This window comes from Ahaetulla prasina, chromosome 8 (assembly GCF_028640845.1).
Source record: "Ahaetulla prasina isolate Xishuangbanna chromosome 8, ASM2864084v1, whole genome shotgun sequence".
Classification (NCBI taxonomy): domain Eukaryota; kingdom Metazoa; phylum Chordata; class Lepidosauria; order Squamata; family Colubridae; genus Ahaetulla; species Ahaetulla prasina.
In genome coordinates, this window is record NC_080546.1 from 45,777,641 (window position 1) to 45,798,232 (window position 20,592).

General features: G+C 35.2%; 1 protein-coding gene across 1 annotated transcript in view; it reads left to right on the forward strand.

Annotated features, from left to right (window-relative positions):
- The window catches only part of QRFPR (pyroglutamylated RFamide peptide receptor), a 36,572-nt gene extending 24,202 nt beyond the window's left edge, over window positions 1-12,370 (forward strand). Inside the window, exons 3-6 of the mRNA XM_058193035.1 lie at window positions 1,599-1,660; window positions 2,579-2,814; window positions 9,476-9,573; window positions 11,973-12,370. Coding sequence (XP_058049018.1) covers window positions 1,599-1,660; window positions 2,579-2,814; window positions 9,476-9,573; window positions 11,973-12,370 — 794 coding nt within the window. The remainder of the gene's footprint in view (window positions 1-1,598; window positions 1,661-2,578; window positions 2,815-9,475; window positions 9,574-11,972) is intronic.
- Window positions 12,371-20,592: the final 8,222 nt, after the last annotated feature.

Genomic DNA, 20,592 nt, shown 5'->3' on the forward strand with positions numbered 1-20,592 from the left:
ATGGAGAAATATAGTAATTAGAATATCAATCTGAACAGTACTATTTCTCTTCCCCAAATATTGGTCTTAAAAAAATAGATCAAATCTATATGATTCTGTAATTAACCCTTCTTTAAACAAAGCTCATTACTTTTAATCAGGGGTGAAATGCTCCCGGTTCGGACCTGATCGCCCGATCCAGTAGCGATGGTGGCAGGTGGTTTGGAGAACCAGTAGCAAAAATCCCTGCCCCCCCCCCATGCTCAGCTGAGCTGCGTGATCATCAGAGGTTTTTGTTTTTGTTTACTTTTAAAAGCATTTTTTCTTTAGCTGAAAAAATGCTTTTAAAAGTAAAAAAAGACTCTGATGATCGTGCAGCTCAGCTGGGATCGTCAGAACCCATTAAAAGCTTTTAAAAGCATTGTAAAAATGCTTTTAAAGGGTTCTGGCGATCAGGCAACTCATCTGGGATCATCAGAACCCTTTAAAAGCTTTTAAAAGGCTCCTCTGGCGATCCCAGCTGAGATGCCAGATCATCAGAGGCTTTTTAAAAGTATTTTCTATTTCTGCTAATGACTGGACTGGTAGTACACAGCATAGAGTGACTAATATTGACCAGCAATTTATCCACAAAGAGGTAATAAGTAAAATTATTCGCATGCAAAAGAGCTTGGAGTACAAGAGCATTCTTGAAAGTGCTATCAAGATACTTATTTTAAATAGAGCTTAGCTAGAATGACCTTTATTTTTTAATGAATGGGGAATGGAGAAATATAGTAATTAGAATATCAATCTGAACAGTACTATTTCTCTTCCCCAAATATTGGTCTTAAAAAAATAGATCAAATCTATATGATTCTGTAATTAACCCTTCTTTAAACAAAGCTCATTACTTTTAATCAGGGGTGAAATGCTCCCGGTTCGGACCTGATCGCCCGATCCAGTAGCGATGGTGGCAGGTGGTTTGGAGAACCAGTAGCAAAAATCCCTGCCCCCCCCCCATGCTCAGCTGAGCTGCGTGATCATCAGAGGTTTTTTGTTTTTTGTTTACTTTTAAAAGCATTTTTTCTTTAGCTGAAAAAATGCTTTTAAAAGTAAAAAAAAAGCCTCTGATGATCGCGCAGCTCAGCTGGGATCGTCAGAAACTTTTAAAAGCATTGTAAAAAATGCTTTTAAAGGGTTCTGGCGATCAGGCAACTCATCTGGGATCATCAGAACCCTTTAAAAGCTTTTAAAAGGCTCCTCTGGCGATCCCAGCTGAGATGCCAGATCATCAGAGGCTTTTAAAAGCATCTTTTTACAACCTCTTCAGCTGAAGAGGTTGTAGAAAAAAATGCTTTTAAAAGTAAAAAAAAAAAAGTTGGCCATGCCCACCCAGTCATATTACCTCCACCCCACGCCCACCAAGCCACGGTAGTAACAAATTTTACATTTCATCCCTGCTTTGAAACTTCTGAGAGTAGATCAAAAAAGTTGTATCTCACCTCACTTTGATCATGTTTCACATACTGGCTAATCTTAAAAACAACTACCAGATGCCAATAACCCATATATTATTTTATTTTATTTTAATTTTCTGTGTTGTTTTTCTTAAATCACCAACTACTATTTACTTTTAGGCATTGTTTGGCTGTTGGCTGCTGCTGTTGGTTCACCAATGTGGCATGTACAAAGAGTGGAGGTATAGTTGTGTTGTTCGCTGGCACTTATTCAGGATTGTAATTTGGGATGTTTTTGTATAATATGCTCAGGAGCTGAATACAATCTATAATGGGAAAATGTAAGAATCACATTTCATGTCTGCAAGGGTTAATAAATGTCAAAAAGTAAAGTGATTGAAACTCTACCTTTATAAAAAAAATATGCATCACTTGTGCAACACCCATAAAAATGGACTGAGCTTTGAGTCTTGACTTTTCTGACTGTATGCTGCAGATACTCCTGCTCTGTAGCATATAGTTAGAAATAACATTTACGATAATTATGAACTGAATTGCTGCAGTATAAATCAAGTCAGTTGACGGAAATCATTGTATCACATAGACAAATTTAATAGGATCGGAAATATACAATTGTTTAGCAATTGCCTCATTTAGTGACCATTTGCAGTTATGATGGTGATGACAAAGTAACTTTACAACAAATTTTCATTTTCATTTTTATGACCTTCACGGTTCTGCAAAGCAAAGTAAAGTTGAAGTCATATCATGAGCACAGTTGTGGTTTCATGTAGTAAAATCTTCCTGATCTCAATTGTGGTTGCTAAATGAGGACTAATTCATATATGCAGATTGTACACAGAGTGAAAAAGCCATGTTTTTGGTCATAAAATCAGAGTTTTCTGCAGATAAAACTTCTAGAAACCAGATTTACTTACTGAGTACAAAATGGATGAGATGCATTTTAGAGTATCAGCCCACTCCCTGGTGCTTTATTGATATGTATAGATAAGTAGTCCAAGCTTGGATGACTTAATAATGAGATCCATATTTGGAGTTATAATTTCCTATAGCTTACCATTCCATCTTGTGATATTTTATTCTTACAGATAATATATTGAAAAAGGAATCTGTACTAACATCTGCTTAATGTCTTGCAGAATAAATATGACTTCTTGTATGAAAAGAAATACGTTTGCTGCTTGGAAGAATGGCCAAGTCCTGTCCACCAAAAAATTTATGCCACTTTCATTTTGGTCATTCTTTTCCTTCTCCCATTGATGCTAATGCTACTGCTTTATAGCAAGATTGGTTATGAGCTCTGGATTAAGAAAAGAGTTGGAGATGCTTGTATTCTCAGGAGCATTCATGCGAGTGAGATGTCTAAAATTTCTCGGTTGGTATATATAATTTTATCTTTATGTTTGCTATGTTGAAAAAGGTTGTTATATTGCTTCCTGTCATTTTAATATAATTTTGTATTACTCCTTATAAATTAATCTTTTCCTATTTCCTAGGATTCTATAAAAACATTAGTGAACTTAAGGACATTGATTGTTTGCTAAACAAGTTTTTCCTAAAGTCTATTTTTAGGAATTCATTTTTTGAATGAAGCAATTTATAGAATTGAACTACATGTAATTAATAAATATACCTGGAAAGTGACAAGACATAATTAAATGTGAAGAAGATGAGCACTCCAATAAAGCACAGAGGGATTCTTAGGTTTGCTATTTGCAATATCTTGATCCTTTATATTATGATGTTCTTTTATATTATTATGCTCACTCCAACTTCATGAATTGAAGAGTTGCAAGTCAGAATTTTGGGAAAGAGAGAGGGAGAGAAAGAGTATGGGTTGGGCTCTAGGTAAGGGTATTAAAGTAAAAATCAAATTATTCTAGTTCAGACCTCCAGAGAGATGGCCTTCAAAAATGTTTCCAGAGTTCGTAGAGCCTTATAATAACATAACATAACATAACATAACATAACATAACATAACATAACATAACATAACATAACATAACATAACATAACATAACATAACATAACATAACATAACATAACATAACATCAGAGTTGGAAGGGACCTTGGAGGCCTTCTAGTCCAACCCCCTGCCCAGGCAGGAAACCCTACACCATCTCAGTCAGATGGTTATCCAACATTTTCTTAAAAATTTCCAGTGTTGGAGCATTCACAACTTCTGAAGGCAAGTCATTCCACTTATTAATTGTTCTAACTGTCAGGAAATTTCTCCTTAGTTCTAAGTTGCTTCTCTCCTTGACCAGTTTCCACCCATTGCTTCTTGTTCTACCCTCAGGTGCTTTGGTGAACAGCCTGACTCCCTCTTCTTTGTGGCAGCCCCTAAGATATTGGAACACAGCTATCATGTCTCCCCTAGTCCTTCTTTTTGTTAAACTAGACATACCCAGTTCCTGCAACCGTTCTTCATATGTGTAGGAATTTAGCACCCACCCCCCTCCTAGAAGAATGAAATATTCTAGGAAATATTTTAAAAAGCAGAATATTATACCTTCCTGGATGAGAAATGGAGAAACATATTTTAAAGACAAAGGAGCTCCCTGCAACTTCCTGACTCCCCCCCACCTTTGTCAATGGGCCATTAAAAGCCTCAGCTAAGCTCACTCATTCTCCCCACCTTTGTCAATGGGCAATTAAGGCTTCAACCAAGCTCACTCAATCCCCCCATGATTTGCAACACAATACAACTGAAACTCACCACATGGCAAGGCTCAAGCAAGCTTGAGAGACAGCCAGCAAGGCTAGCTAAGACCCCCACCCCCTGGGAGTCTGACAACCAATCAGGATACTCTTCCTGTGCCCCAGAAAGGTCAAAGCTCAGGAAAATCATAAAACCAGGGGGCACACAGGATCTCGGCCCTTTTCTGTTCAGGAACTCAAGCCATGTGATCCTGACCACCATTAAACCATCTTTCCAAGCAGCCTCCATGTTTCCAGTGTCTTTGTCCCCACTTGGAACTGAACCCAGATGGATATTTCTTCCAACAATTGGCGACCCAGATGGGACTCCAAGCTAACCTAATCAATGGACCTGGCCCAGGTAAGGCTCCTTGCTACCAACAGACCCATTGAGTGTGTGGGTAAGTTTTCCTGGATCTTGGCCATTTGGAACTAGGTTTTAAAGGGGTTTTGAGTGTTGAGCTCAAAGACTGCTTGGAAAGAAGGTGAGTACCTCTAAATTTTAATTTTAAGCATGGAAAAGCATGGGAAATATGTGTATGCCTGCATGTGTGTGAATGAGAGAGCCCTTTTCCCAATCACAGCTGGATCTTGCATCCTCTGTGCATTTCCTAACCGCAGAAAGACCAAAAGTCTGGAGAGCATGGGGGTTTTGCCAGAGCACAGGACCTTCTGTTAGGGAAGGAGGAAGTGTGTGTGTGGGATTCCACCTGAGGAAACAGTCTGATTCCACCTCTTTGAGCAACCTCTAGCCGCACCTCTACCTACTGCTAGCTCCACCGAGCCATGACCGGTAGGATAGAGAAAGCAAGGGGGGGAAGCCAAATGTGGAACTTTGTGTTTTCGAGGAACGGAAGCTGAGCAAAAGGAAAAGAAGTGTGAAGGGAAAAAAAAAAAGAAATATATAGGAACTATCGGTGTATCTAAAAAAGGAAAGCAAAGCCTAAAGTGGAGCATGTGGAGTGAGAGGAGGTGCTCGTACCTGCTGTAGGGGCAGCAAGGTCCTCCGGGATCACTATTTTTTATTGGTGATCTTCAAATAAGAGTTCCCTTAAGGAAGGGGCCCATACTCGACAGAAGGGAGTCGGAGTCCTTCATGGATACCTTTTTTCCGAAACTGCGGGAGTGCCCGGCTATGACAAAGTGAGCCTCACATTCCGAGGATCATGGGAAGCGTAAGCTCGAGGGTAGAGGGAAATCCCCTGAGAGACATGCTTGGGGCCTGGGACGCCAGGCAGGTGCCAGTGTTGACTGGCATGCGAGAATAGAAATTGAAGAAATTGTGTAAAAAAATGGGCTTTGCTAAGAGATAACACCAGGAAGACAAATTTGGCTAAATAAAGGTACTTAAAAGAAAAGGGAAATATATAAATAGGAATGTTTGGGTTTTTGTTTTGTTTATTTGTTTGTCTCTTTCTCTTTCTTCTATGGAACCACGTGGTCTGTCTGTTAAGATTTGTGCCTTCCCTAATTTAACTGAGATTTATGGCGGGAATGATCAGTGTGTGTGTAAATCTCAGAGTTTTGTTTTCTCTTTGTCCTCCTTGTTTTTGTGTGTGTATGTCTGTCTTTGTGGGCCCTTGAGGTAATTGTAACTGTAAAATGTATCTGATCTCTAGAGACAAGAATTTTAAATTGTTAGAAACAAAAGGTTGAAGCAATGAAAATGGGGAAGAGAGAGAGAAAAAGGAAAGAGCCTTTTTCCTGTCTTTGTCCGCCAACAAAATAGTAAAAGGACTTTTCATCCTATTTCTGTTTTTTTCTCCTCTCTATCTTAAAGTAACAACTCAAGTTTATAAGGAAACATTTTAAGTTCACTTACAAGATAAGTTTATGAGGAAACGTTTTAAGTTCACTTACAAGAGAAAAAAATTCAGTCTTGCATTTACTGTGTATTTAAATGATTTTACCTGTTCATCCTCTTCCTGAAGTATGTGAAGTTTTTCTTTCTCATCAGTTGTGTCTCCATTTTGTTGAAACTGCATTACCTTTTAGTAACTGCAATATTGATGTGTTGTTTCTTTTCAAAACTCTGCCTGCAAGATATCTACCCCCAACTTTTAATCCTGTTACAATGCCTTTCCTGAGAAGATTACCCACAAAAGTGGGAGGAGATCCTGTTCTAATGTCTTTCAGCCCTGAAAAGATGACTCTGCAACTGTGGAAGCAGAGCACATGGTTCAGATGCTGCCCCAGAGGAGACCTTCCATTTGTTGGAGCCAGGAATTGAGTTTGAATCCAGCCCCACTGAAAGTCATCACAGCAACCAGATTGGAGCAGACCTTTCCAAACCTGACTGACCAACAAGCATGCCACCCAAAAGATATGAAAGAAAGGACCCTGAGATGTATAAGTAAAGACTAAAAGACTCTTTTCAATTCCCAGAAGACAACTGGAAAGACTATGGGGAAGGTGGAAATTCATTGTAAGGTTTTCTGTCTTGTCTCATTTACATTGTAATCAGTCTAAAGTACTCATGTAAGGATTGTATTTGAGTGGCTACCACAGCAAGTTCTGAACACGTTAGATTTTTGTCTGGTGGGAGGAAATATGTCCAAAATGTTTGTATTGCCTGTATTGTAAAAGTAGCTGCATACACAGGCACACACAGAGACACACCATTCAGAATTAGTCTATTCCTTCACTTACCTCCACACAAGACTTTTAGGTTGATTTTGCTCTGTGGCACTAAAAGCCCAAGGAGTCAGATCTCCTGCTAATTCCATGGGGAGGGCATTCCCTCAGGCAATTCCTCTCTTGAAGAGATAGCAGAAAGTGATATCCAAAACCCAAGCCCTGACTATGACTCACAAATGATGCTGCCCAGTTGCCCAGTAAAGCAAGATATGTTGCACTGGTGGTCTCATGAGTAGAAGTCCCAGGGCTCATTGTGTGTAATTTTTTAAAAAAGAAGAAAGGAAAAGCCTGGATTGCACACTGATTAACCTCAATTTGGACTGGAAAAAATCTTGGATAGACTAAAGTAAGAGCTAGGGCAGGTTCAGTAACCAACCCTTGAAATGAGCAGCCTGTAATTTAAAGGAAAACCATGGCTGTGAAAATTTTGGGATGTGTGCTTGCTTGACCTGACTGGAAGCTCTCAGAAAGTGATATCTAACAGCTGAAATTAATTGGCATAGAAAATTGGATACTGTAAAATTCTTACCAGAACTTTTCCCCTGGCTGCTAGACCTTCATGGTTGAAAGCTTTTGGGAGCCACTGAAGGAATCTTTTTCTGTTGTCTCTATCAATGGCTTCCTTTGCATCAGGAAAATTAAAAGCACCCACTGATTTGATCAATTTTAATTTTTGCCAAGAGCATGTTTCAAAACTCACGTTTTGAAAAAAAAAAAAAAGTAGGGATTGTAGGAATTTAGCACCCACCCCCCTCCTAGAAGAATGAAATATTCTAGGAAATATTTTAAAAAGCAGAATATTATACCTTCCTGGATGAGAAATGGAGAAACATATTTTAAAGACAAAGGAGCTCCCTGCAACTTCCTGACTCCCCCCCACCTTTGTCAATGGGCCATTAAAAGCCTCAGCTAAGCTCACTCATTCTCCCCACCTTTGTCAATGGGCAATTAAGGCTTCAACCAAGCTCACTCAATCCCCCCATGATTTGCAACACAATACAACTGAAACTCATCACATGGCAAGGCTCAAGCAAGCTTGAGAGACAGCCAGCAAGGCTAGCTAAGACCCCCAACCCCTGGGAGTCTGACAACCAATCAGGATACTCTTCCTGTGTCCCAGAAAGGTCAAAGCTCAGAAAAATCATAAAACCAGGGAGCACACAGGATCTCAGCCCTTTTTCTGTTCAGGAACTCAAGCCATGTGATCCTGACCACCATTAAACCATCTTTCCAAGCAGTCTCCATGTTTCCAGTGTCTTTGTCCCCACTTGGAACTGAACCCAGATGGATATTTCTTCCAACATATGTTTTAGCCTCCAGTCCCCTAATCATCTTTGTTGCTCTTCTCTGCACTCTTTCTAGAGTCTCAACATCTTTTTTACATCGTGGCGACCAAAACTGGATGCAATATTCCAAGTGTGGCCTTACCAAGGCATTATAAAGTGACACTAACACTTCACGTTATTTACATTCCACTTTCAAACCAAATTTTATCTTGAATAAGCTATGATGACTGGACTTATCCACTGTGTGAACTGATAAATTATAATTTACAAAACAGAGTCTAGATTCATAAGAAAGCCAAAACATTGCCCGACAAACTTTTATGACTTAATATGTGCATCCATCTCATAATTACTTCTATTACTCTTCATTTTAAAATGGGAGGGTTTTTTGTTTTTTTGTCTTCCTGCATTAAATTATCCTGTACTACTGTATCCCCAATACTGTCTCTTAAGAACATCCTGTAGACAATGCTACATTCATTACCAGCCTGTTGCTCTATAAGATTCAATGGACAGGGCTTTCTTCTTGTTCCAGTAGTGACATAGCATGACTGGTGAAAACAGATCAAGGGCTTCCTAAATGACCATGGCAGCTTTAGGAGACCAGGATAAAAGCATCTCTAGCAGCTGGCCTACCTATTTTTATTTATTTATTGCATTTTTATTTTATATTCTGGGGGCTCAAAGAGTAGATTTTTGCCCATGTTTTATCCCATTTATACTTATGAAAGGTACAATGTGCTAAAAGAGAATGATTGAACTAAAGTCATATTGTGAACACTATGACTGATTGAGAACTTTACCTGGATTCCCAAAGTTCATGTTCAGTATTTTAGCTTCTAATTTGCTTAGTTTCGTAAATGTTAGCCACCAGGTCTAAAGGGTGATGGTGGTAATAGCAATAGCACTTAAACTTATATACCGTTCCACAGTGCTTTACGGCCGTCTCTAAGCGAACATCATTTACAACATCAGCATATTGCCCACAATAATCTGTGTCCTCATTTTATCGACCTCAGAAGGATGGAAGGCTGAGTCAACCTTGAGGCGGTGAGACTCGAACTGCCAAACTGCTAAACTGCTGGCAGCCGGCAGTCAGCAGAATTAGCCTGCAATACTGCATTCTAACTACTGCACCACCACAGCTTTAAAATCATACCATTAAATTATTTTAATTTTGGATTTCCATATTGTCTGCCTTGCTGTATAGAGAATGTTCTCAAGAAGGACAGGATATCATTTATTTTAAAAATAAAATGTTAAACATTTAACTAGATATATGAAAATAGAATGTTCTGCATGCAAAGTTTCTTCCTTCCTACTGAGATCTAGTTTTTCCTCATACAAATTATTTGTATTGCCTCCTTATCAAAGTGATTTTGATCAACAGTCCAAACTATTTCTCTTTTCAGAAAGAAGAAGCGAGCAATCGTGATGATGGGGACTGTCGTGGTTTTGTTTGCTATTTGTTGGACACCCTTCCATGTAATGCACATGTTAATAGAATACAGTGAGTAGTGTGTTTCTATTAAATAGTAGCAGAGAGGGTGGTTGTTTTGCTTAAAGAAAGTAAACAAGATAATATATTAAACTACACCAGAATATTGGATTTTATATATGCTATTAGAATAAATGTATTCCAATAAAGACAAATTTTCATGTTTACTGGGATGTATGAGTCAAGCTTAATCAAGTTAATAAATATGTAGTCCCCTGCAATCTATTTGTCATGCCTGGAAGCCATCTTAAAAGCCTCTTATTTATGCATAAAAGCTATTTACATTTGAGTAAGTTGCAATTATGTTTATCTGTTATTCTTTATGCCTTGTCTTTTATACCATATGAGTATATATATTTCCCTCTTGTACCTTCCTTGCAAAGTTGAATTACAGTGCATTTTGAGAGTCCATTGAGAATGGCCCATACAAATAAACGACTTTTGTAATTCAGTCTGATTATGAAATGAGTTTTATAGATTCACTCAAGAGCTTTTTTTTTTTAACTTCTTGTAAAATCAGGGTTTTTAAAAGAAAAACTATCTCAGAATTGTTAAGATACAATTCTGAATTGCACTCTGATTCTGGCCTTTGAAAATAATAATGAAGCCGAAGAGATCAGAGTTTTGGTGTTCTGTTAACTTAATTGGGTTCCTGTCCATCTGTAGAAAAGGAGTACAATTTGACATATATTTTTATTTTACTTTAATGTCCTATCTTCACATGGTTAAAGCTTGTATTAAGCTTTTTTATCCATCTGCTAATAAAGGAGAAAACAATATGTATATATCTATACAGATACAGAATATGGAAAGTTGTCTGAGATATTTCTACCAAATTAGTGAATGAATATGATTCATACTGTTGCTGCTTTCAGGATACCAGAGAGTATTAAAAAAAAGATTAGTGAAATACTATATACGGCAATCATAGTTTAATATTGTTTCATTTGATTAAATTAATATATATTATAAACCAGCATTTAATTTCCTGTTGACAAATGCCTTACGATGTGAATATTTTACAAGGCAATGCTTGATCTTTACTTTTATGCTTTGCTTTCTAGTGCAAGAATTTAGTCCTAATAGTGGGAAATTAATAGTACAGTTTTATAAAAAAAATGAAATAAATAATGTAGGTACGATATTAGATTTTTTCTATCTAAGAGGGCAAGTTTGGTGTAGTTGTTAAGGCATTAATTAAGAAATTGGAAGAGCATGAGTTCTAGTCCTGCCTTAGGAACAAGCTAATTGGGTGACCTTGGCCAGTCACCCTCTGTTCACCTTAGCAAGGAGACAGTGGCAAACTACTTCTGAAAAAATCTTGCCAAGAAAACTGTAGGGACTTGTTCAATCTCCGGAACCAAAAATTTACTTGAAAGCACACAAACATACAAAAAAGAAGGTATAGGCTTGTTTGTTTGTAGGGCATGAGCCAGTTTATTAATCATCAGCTTATTAAGTTATTCTCTATAAATTATGTATATGGCAGATAAAATTTTAATAGCATGCTTCTTAATGAATTTCCTGAACATGTCCTATAATTAATTTGATATAAATCTCAGCTAATCTAGAGAGTGCCAGGTGCCAGCGATAAAACTTTTTATACTGGTTCTCTTTGTACACTGCCAATTTGGTTATTTTATAATTTCTATTCCAGATTTCCCCCCAGTCCTCCAGTTCAATAACCAAATAAGATATACCCAAATTTAAGCTCAAACTGTTGGAAATGTGGTCAAAAACAAGGTACCTTCTGTCATACATGGTGGCTGTGCCCCAAAACGAAAAAATACTGGAAGAAAATACATAGGTGGTTACAGGAATTAACAGGACTTCAGACAGAGCACAACCTGGAACTATTTCTCCTAGGGATAATTAAACAAAAATACGATAAAAGAATAATATAGATCATCTTACATATAACAACCGCAGCAAGAATAGCTTTCACGCAATGCTGGAGAAATACAAATATACCTTCTGAAGGTTTAGTAATTAAAAAAATATTTGATTGCGCAGAAATGGACAAATTGACAATTGAACTGAAAGGATAAATAGATTCAGAATACTATGCAATATGGGAGAAGTGGTACAATTAGATTGAGAACAGAAAAATGAAAAAGAAATAGACGAAATGGAAATAGAATAAAAATCGATTGTAAAAGTGTATAGAATATATTTGAATTGGAATGTTATGGTATGTAAAATGGTCACAGTTATGCTTAAGAGGTAAGTAAGACTTGTTTAATTGTAAAAATACAATAAAAATAAAAAAAAAAATTTGGTATAAATCTCATTTTGGAATAATTGGATTTTTATTTCTACTTAACTCGTTCAGATACATAATGAGATAAATGATTGAATATATAATTCGTGTACCATTGAAAAGATGCTTAAACATGTTTTTCTCTGTGTAGGTAATTTTGAAAGAGACTATGATGATGTCACTATTAAGATGATATTTGGAATTGTTCAGGTAATTGGATTTGCTAATTCCATTTGCAATCCAATTGTATATGCCTTTATGAATGAGAACTTCAAGAAGAACTTCCTTGCTGCAATTTGCTTTTGCGTTATGAAAGAAAAATTGTCTCCATTCAGACAACATAAAAACTTGAAAATCACAATGATGCAGCATGAGGAAGGGGCCTGTAGAAGAGAGTTGGTCTCCTTGGAAGAGACTAGAAGAGAAGCATTCAGTGAACGGAACATTGAAGTAAAATTCTGTGATCGATCCTTTCCTAAGAAGACCTCTAGAAGACACCCGGCTTTGTTCTCATCAGAATTCACTGGGCACACTTCACTGGAATCCTAGCAAAAATGGCTCTTTGTGTTCCAATATTTGGCAAGGTTTTTCAAGTAATTATATTAAAAATGCTTTGCTTAATATACACAATATGAAGACGTTTTGTGTTTACCTCAATTGTGACTAGTAGCTGCTAGGTTTAGATATGGTCATCACTGTATTAGGCAAACAGCCCACAATTGTTAATTTTCATTGTCTGTTTTCTTTTTCCATTTGTTTTTTTTAAGTTTTACTTTGCTTTTTCTGTATTATTGTGTGATTTTAGTACAGGAAATTAATCCTTGCCCTGCCAGATGAACTGTGTTTAGACTATGTGTTGCCTTGTTGCCAATCAGTGTAATAGCAAAAAATCCCAAACCAACCTGTAATCATGAATCACATCCATGCAGCTATTTGATATCCTAATAATCAGTATTTGGTTATTTTTTAAAATAATGTCTCTGTCTTGAATAACAAGGGAAAAAAACCCTAGAAACTTATTTTTTACAGAAAGTGCAGAGTAAGTTTTGAGAAGCATTTCTGACAGAGAAAGTAACCTTAAAACCAATTCAGAAATCATTTTTTGATTTCAGAGGATTTGAAAACCAGCTATTAATAGATTTTTTTTTTAATTGGCCAAGTGTGATTGGACACACAAGGAATTTGTCTTGGTGCATATGCTCTCAGTGTACATAAAAGAAAAGATATGTTCATCAAGGTACAACATTTACAACACAAATGATGGTCAATATATCAATATAAATCATAAGGATTGCCAGCAACAAAGTTACAGTCATACAGTCATAAGTGGAAAGAGATTGGTGATGGGAACGATGAGAAGATTAATAGTAGTGCAGATTTAGTAAATAGTTTGACAGTGTTGAGGGATCTCTCTTAGCAGAGAGATGGCCTTTGGGAAAAAACTGTTCTGTGTCTTGTTGATCTGGTGTGCAGTGCTCTATAGCTTCGTTTTGAGGGTAGGAGTTGAAACAGTTTATGTCCTGAATGTGAGGGATCTGTAAATATTTTCACGGCCCTCTTCTTGATTTGTGCAGTATACAGGTCCTCAATGGAAGGCAGGTTGGTAGCAATTATTTTTTCTGCAGTTCTAATTATCCTCTAAAGTCTGTGTCTTTCTTGTTGGGTGGCAGAACCGAACCAGACAGTTATAGAGGTGCAAATGACAGACTCAATAATTCCTCTGTAGAACTGAATCAGCAGCTCCTTGGGCAGTTAAGTAAACATAACATAGTTGACACAGTGAAGCCAGTGTTAACTGATAAGAAATATAGCCTTACTGCCTATGAATAGAACTGGCTTTCCAAGACACAGAACAAAGCTGCTTAAAAGCAATTTAGGATTTGGCATGGCAGATCTTCTTACCAAGTTAGATGGAAAATAGTTTTTACTTTTCTCCAAAGGAACTTGCATTGATCAGCATATACAGGCTAATATGCAGCAAAGTTACCAACTCCCCTTCAGTATTTAATTACAGCTATTTGTATAATCAGCTTAGAATTGTTATTTCACTCACAAGTAAGTGCTGGAGAAGCAGGAAGCTTTGCATTTGCTACAGATTGTAAAGACAGCCTGCCAGCACAGCAAGACTGCTTCTACTGTATGATGCATAGACAACAGACTAATGTACAAATCAGTGGGTTTCAAAAAATTTTTACTACCGGTTCTGTGGGTGTGGCTTGGTGGGCGTGGCGTGGCTTGGTGGGTATGGCTTGGTGGGCGTGGCAGGGGAAGGATACTGTAAAATCTCCATTCCCACCCCACTTCAGGGGAAGGTTACTGCAAAATCCCCATTTCCTCCCGATCAGCTGGGACTCGGGAGGCAGAGAATAGATGGGAGCAGGGCCAGTCAGAATTTTTACTACCAGTTGTCCGAACTACTCAAAATTTCCGCTACCAGTTCTCCAGAACTGGTCAGAACCTGCTGAAACCCACCTCTGGTACAAATAGCCTAAAATTAAATTCTGATTTCAAAATATTCACCAGCTACTTTGTTTCCTTTTGTAATAAATTTGTTACAAAATAGCAGATACAATGTAAATTGCTTCACAGCAGTTTCTCCCCATCTCTTCTCACTGAAAGAGTACCATATTTTTCGGTGTATAAGATGCACCTTTTTCCGCCAAAAAAGAGGGTGAAAATCTGGGTGCATCTTATACTCTGAATGTAGCCCTGCCCAGGTTCTCAAACAAAAGTTTCAGAGGCTGAAAAAAGCATCAGAAGAGAAGCTACAGAAAAGAAGCCCCCAAACAGACCTTCAGAAAAGAAGCCCCTAAACAGAGCTTCAGAGCCTTTTTTTTCTGAAGTTCTGTTTTGGAGGCTTTCAGAAGCAGAAAAAAGTTTTTTCTGAAACAGAGTTTCAGAAGTTTCAGAGGCAGAAAAAAAAGCAAAAAAAAAAAAAGCAAGCAAAAAAAAAAAAAGCAAGGCACAGAGCTTACAACCAAGGAACCTGTTGCTAAAATTCACATCTGGGAACAGCTGGTTGGTGGTATCCACCTGCCAATCAGCTTTTTTCTTATTTTCCTCCTCAAAAACTAAGATGCGTCTTATACTCCGGTGGGTCTTATACTCTGAAAAATACGGTATGTGTTAGCACACTTGTTTTTACAAGCTAGAGACATGAATCACCATAAGGGCCTTTGGACATCAAAATCACATAATTCCTGCCTTATATGTTGTCCAATGACCATTCAGTAGAGCTTCTGCTGGTTACTTTATGGAACTAGCATTAGTGAGCATTTGTACTTACTAGATGAAATTGCAGCTGAATAATTTGCAGCCCTGTTTCTCTGCCTCTTTAGTCATTAGTGTAATCCAAGATTTGTTGACAACAATCTCTAGATTTGTTTTCTTTATTGGATTTATGTGATGCTATCTTGTCTAGAGATGAGGAGTAGCTAGATATGTAAATAAATACATTGTAAATATATAGCACCTATTTATAAACTATTTAATTTTTCTGCCTTCTTTGTTTAACATCTAGACTTATTACTAATTTGGGTATATTCAAACTTAATTATTTTGTAACTTTTTACTTTAAAAATGCTAAAAGTATAAACATATCTTTTGCTTGGTCAGCACAGCTGTTTTGTTTTGTATTAATAATGCTGTTCTACTATTTTTGAGCCCTGTCTTTGCTTACTGGAGCAAAACAAAATTTGTACCTTTTTGTCAGTAAAAAAATGGCACCTTCCTGGGTTAACTAGAAAACCTAATGAAACATTTAATTTTGTCTATTACATTTGGGAAGGTTTCTAAAACCAAAGTTACAGCTGAAATATTTGTAAAAAATGTTATCAATGTATATATAATTTTAAAAAATAATAAAATAGAATTTTATCTTTAATTTATCATTTCCCTCCTCCATGTGGATGACACTGCTACTATATTTTAAAAGTGATCAATGGTTCTAATTTTTTTGGGGATACTTTCAACAAAACTAGTGATGGAATCTAAATATGTCCTGAATTTTTAACTATTTGATACAGAGAAAGGTTGCCATGGAGATACAGGTTTCATTACAGAATGAATACAATCCCTTTTATATTTTTTAAATTCACTATAAGTTGGTGATATGGAAATTTAATTTCCTTGTTATAGGATATTTTCCCCTGAGGACACAATGGGTAGAAAACTTTTAAGACCTGCATCTCAAACAAATTCATGACATGCATTCATTAGAGTTAAGCAAGCCTAGGATCCCAATTGAACATATTAAAGTGTATGGAAAGTGCTCTAGTGTGCATAAACATAGGCATCCTTAGTCTGCATTAAGTGTATTTAGTTTATTGCAGAATGCTTTGGCATTGTAATGAACCTAGTAAACAGTAGATGAAGCAGGCTGTCTCCACTGGTTGAAGGAACATCCTTTCCTTCATATGTGTAAGAAATCTAAAACTTCAATAGAAAAGCTGATGGAAATATAAAAATGAAGAATAGCTTTTTTTTCTGATCTCACTGAATATTCAGAAACTGGGTGTAGTTATGAGCATAATGGAAATCAATTTTTTATCTCCATTATTAGAAACATCAAAATGTTGCTGAAATGCTACTTAATAAGGATAGGTTATCAAGTTGATCCAATAGGAAACTAATATATTCTTTCATGTATTTCAAGCTAAATTATTGATACATAGCAATATGTGGTAATGATAAAAGCTTATATTTTAAAATACATTAAAATCTATAATATTTGATTTTTAAAAATGCAGCTACTGATGAATTGTTTGAGAATATCTTATGTGGTTGTGATTAAATAGCACTTCTTTGTAAAGGGGAAAATGTATAGTTCTAATTTTGGTTAAGTATTTTTTTTTATAATTTTTGATACATTCCATTTATAACAGTCATGATTGTAAAATTTCTTCAAGAAGAGAATAGTGAATTCTTAATATTTATGATATTACTTATAATAGGAATACCATTATAAATAAAATAACTGAAAGTTTGAGTTGAGAAAATAATGTAAAATCTATTAATAGTGTGAACCAAAGCTGAAATCAAAATATAAAATTCATAAACATTAAAATAATATCAGCATGTAAGATCAATTTATATTTGAATGGATTATACAAAAAGCCATAAATATTATGATCTTGTCTAATAACAGAAATCAAGAGTTTTAAGTTGACATTAAAAATCAAAGGATAGAGTAGATATCTTTGCTTAACACTTTTATAGACGTCCATTGTTCTTCACCAGAGGCTACACAGATTATCTGAATAACAGATATTTAAGTAGACATATAATGGAACATTTTAGTAGCTAATGATACATTCCATTTGTAATTGACTGAATTTGTTGTGACTTTGTTCCAATAAATATATAGACAATCATAGCCTAAAGAAATAATAGAATCTTTAATTCTGTTAATTTATTGGAAACCCATACAATATGCTTTTGCATGTAACTTTGAACAAATGAAATGGTGCCTGGATAAATTTATTAAACTGTAAGTTCCATAAAGAATATAAATACAAAGAAATTATACATTCCAATAAATAAATTTATTATGTGTTATAAATACAAATAAATAAGACTAAATTATTTAAAGGCTGCTCCAATTGATGCTATATGAAAATATGTATCTGTAACCATGCAGTTGGAAAAGAACACATTTATTTAGTGTGTCAAAGGCTGTCCAATATTTATTTTTAAATTTTCTTTTTTAGAATAAACAGTTGGAACTATAGCATCTATTTTCCTCATGATTAAACTTGTTGATGAAAAAGAAGGGATTCTGGGATGATGATTAGGTTTTATATAGGGATCTTTTTAATAGAAAGAAGTAGATGTTATTAACAGATTAGCCTAAGGTAAAAATCATAAGAGCAGAAAAATTATCTACATAAGCCATTTGTGTGTGTATATGTGCGTTTTCACATAGTGTGTATAAAACGTGTGTGCCCAACCAAATGGTTTAAAACTGTTTTTTATCATACATTAAGAATTTTAAATTCATAGTGCCATTGTTTAATTTTGATTTCCAGACAGACAGAGAATTATTTTCCTGTTCCTTTCCTATTGCATTTTGTTTGTCAAACCAGTTCATGTAAAAATATTCTAAAATTTTAGCTTGTAAAATTTACCATAGCTTTTACTTTTGTCACCTACATATTTCTGTTTATTGCATTATCTGGAAGCAAACAGGGTACAACTGTACATATTATTTCTTCTTTAAAGATATTTTTGTCCTATTGTTACATTGATCTATTAAAATAAATGTTTGAGTACACTAAAATACTTTTTATAAAGCACTGTATATAAATGTGCATATGAATTAGTAAAAGACTATATAAAGTGTTGATTCACTTTTTTGTCAACACACTTCGGTGTATGTAAATTTAGTATATGTGCGACTGTATGTCTTTAGCATATGAACTAGTTCTAGCAATACACAAAACATCTTGATAATGTAAACATGTAAAACAATGCAATGCAATTCAAAGCTAAAGTTACCTCATTGTCCATACAAGCTAAAACATGTGGGCAGCTGAGGCTTCCAAGGGTGGCTATGGCTTTGTCATGCTTGGCGTGCACCAGATCTCCCCTACGCCACTGAGACATCACTGCACTCCTTAACTGGAACGTTGCTTAATAATCTGTAAAATCACTTAATGATTGCAACTAGAAGAGACAGGTTGCCGTTGTTGAGTGAATTGGTCATGTGACAACTTGTTTAACTACTGCTTCACTCAATGAATACAATTCCAGTTTCAATTGTAATCCAAAGTTGAAGTTAAGGATATACATGAAATGTACATCAAAATTATACTACTGTTAACATTATAACCAAAGTCTAAAGTATGACAAAGTCATTTAAAAGTTCAAAGACAGAATTAATCAATAAAAATAATAATAATTTGCTGAAATATGCAAAGTAAAGAAAGAGAAAATCCGGGGACTTAGTCCCTAAAGAGATCATTCAAAAATTTGTATGTCATAGCAAGAAAGAAACTTTCTCAACACTGCTTACCATACTTAAAATCAAGATTTTAACATTACTTTAAGAATATATTAATAAATGCTGGATGCATTTAAAAGTCAATTTGTAATAATGTTTTATTAAAAGTAACCATTGGTCTAGAAAAATATTGGAAGTAGTTATCTATTAATATTTCAACTCATAATTTATAACAAATTTAAAATAATGCAGATATGTGTACAAATGCTTGGCATAACTTAAATGTGATTCTAAATAGTGTACAAAGCAAAAATATGAATTAAAAAGTTTTCTTACAGAAATTCTGATACTTATTTCTGTGATCCACCAGAGAGCGCTAAACAAACAAAACAATCAAATTAGCTACAGAAAAATAATATCATGAATTGAAAGGGTAATATTTGGAAGTTCATTCTCACACAGAAACAACATGATATATCAGAATAAGGAACAGATGGTAAAAGGGCTTCTTCCTTCCCTAAACGGAGGCAAAGAAATCTGTTAATGGTAGGTGCACAAAAGTGGAATAAAAGTTTGAATACTGAATCTATGCATGGGGTTTGTGCTTGGAATGCTATAGTTGCTGTGAATCTTTAGTTATGGCTTATAAAAAAACTCATGCTTTTTAAATTTTTGTTGCTTTTAAGGCAATGACAAAAAAGAAAAACCAAAAACACACAGATAACGATGATAAAAATCCATATATAATCAAGGAAAAGAAAAGAAAAAATACAGAAGAAGCTTTTGAAAAAGTGAAAAATACAACAAAGAGGGGAAAAAAAGAAAAAGCAGTAAATAATTACATTTCTATATATAGTTATCTAATGCAGTTTGTGAAGTTTCTGAAAGATGCCCTTGACACAATTATTATCCAAGTACGCATATATTTATAATAATTTATATAGCTATCATATTTAAAACTACTATATTTTTTTATAAAATTATATTTCATTATACTTGTCTGTACAAAGTCTATGTATAGACAATCCATTCAGTGAAATGGGCCATATGCAGTACTTATCTTTCCAATGTAGCATTGCCAATCTTTGGATATTCTAAGAGCACAGAGAATCGATTTCAGTTGCCTGGTTGTCAGATTCCGAGTACTAGGTATGCAATTCAAGAGAACACTATAAACTGAAATTTTAGCTTTTGTCACAAAAGTTACATTTTGTAGAGTCTTCCCAATATTATATATTATTTATATAATCCACTATCAAAACTTAATAAGTCAGGACCTTGTAAAAATGTGTATTACATCTCCAATAAAATGCAATTTTGACAGTCCTTCTCTATACCAACATAATGGAGACCAATAAATTCTAAACATTATTTCTTATATAAATCATAATTTGACGCATTGACACTCTTGAATTCATGCAAGATTCCAGTGAAAGAGATTATTTGTAGCTCAGGGTTGAAATGAAATGCAAGATTGCTTAATTGGTTTCAGTCTGTCTGCCAGTAGAAGTTTGACAGATAAAATTGATTTTGCAGTTTCTAAAATCTAACTCTGGGAAGATATTTTTAAAATAGAAAGAATCCTTACTGAGTCCAGCAGACTACATTTTATACTTCTATTCTGGTTTATTTTTACAAGCAATAATATTTGCCAACAATAACTTCTTTCTTTACTTAAATCTGAGACAGTTACATTAGCATTCATGACAAACCTTTTTCTAAGAGTAACTAGTACTTCGTTAATTTTTGGTTATCAGGTACAATATTTTTCTGAACAAGAAGAAATTGATCATTTTTAATTTTTATAATGAAGTGATTAGAACTGGTTCCT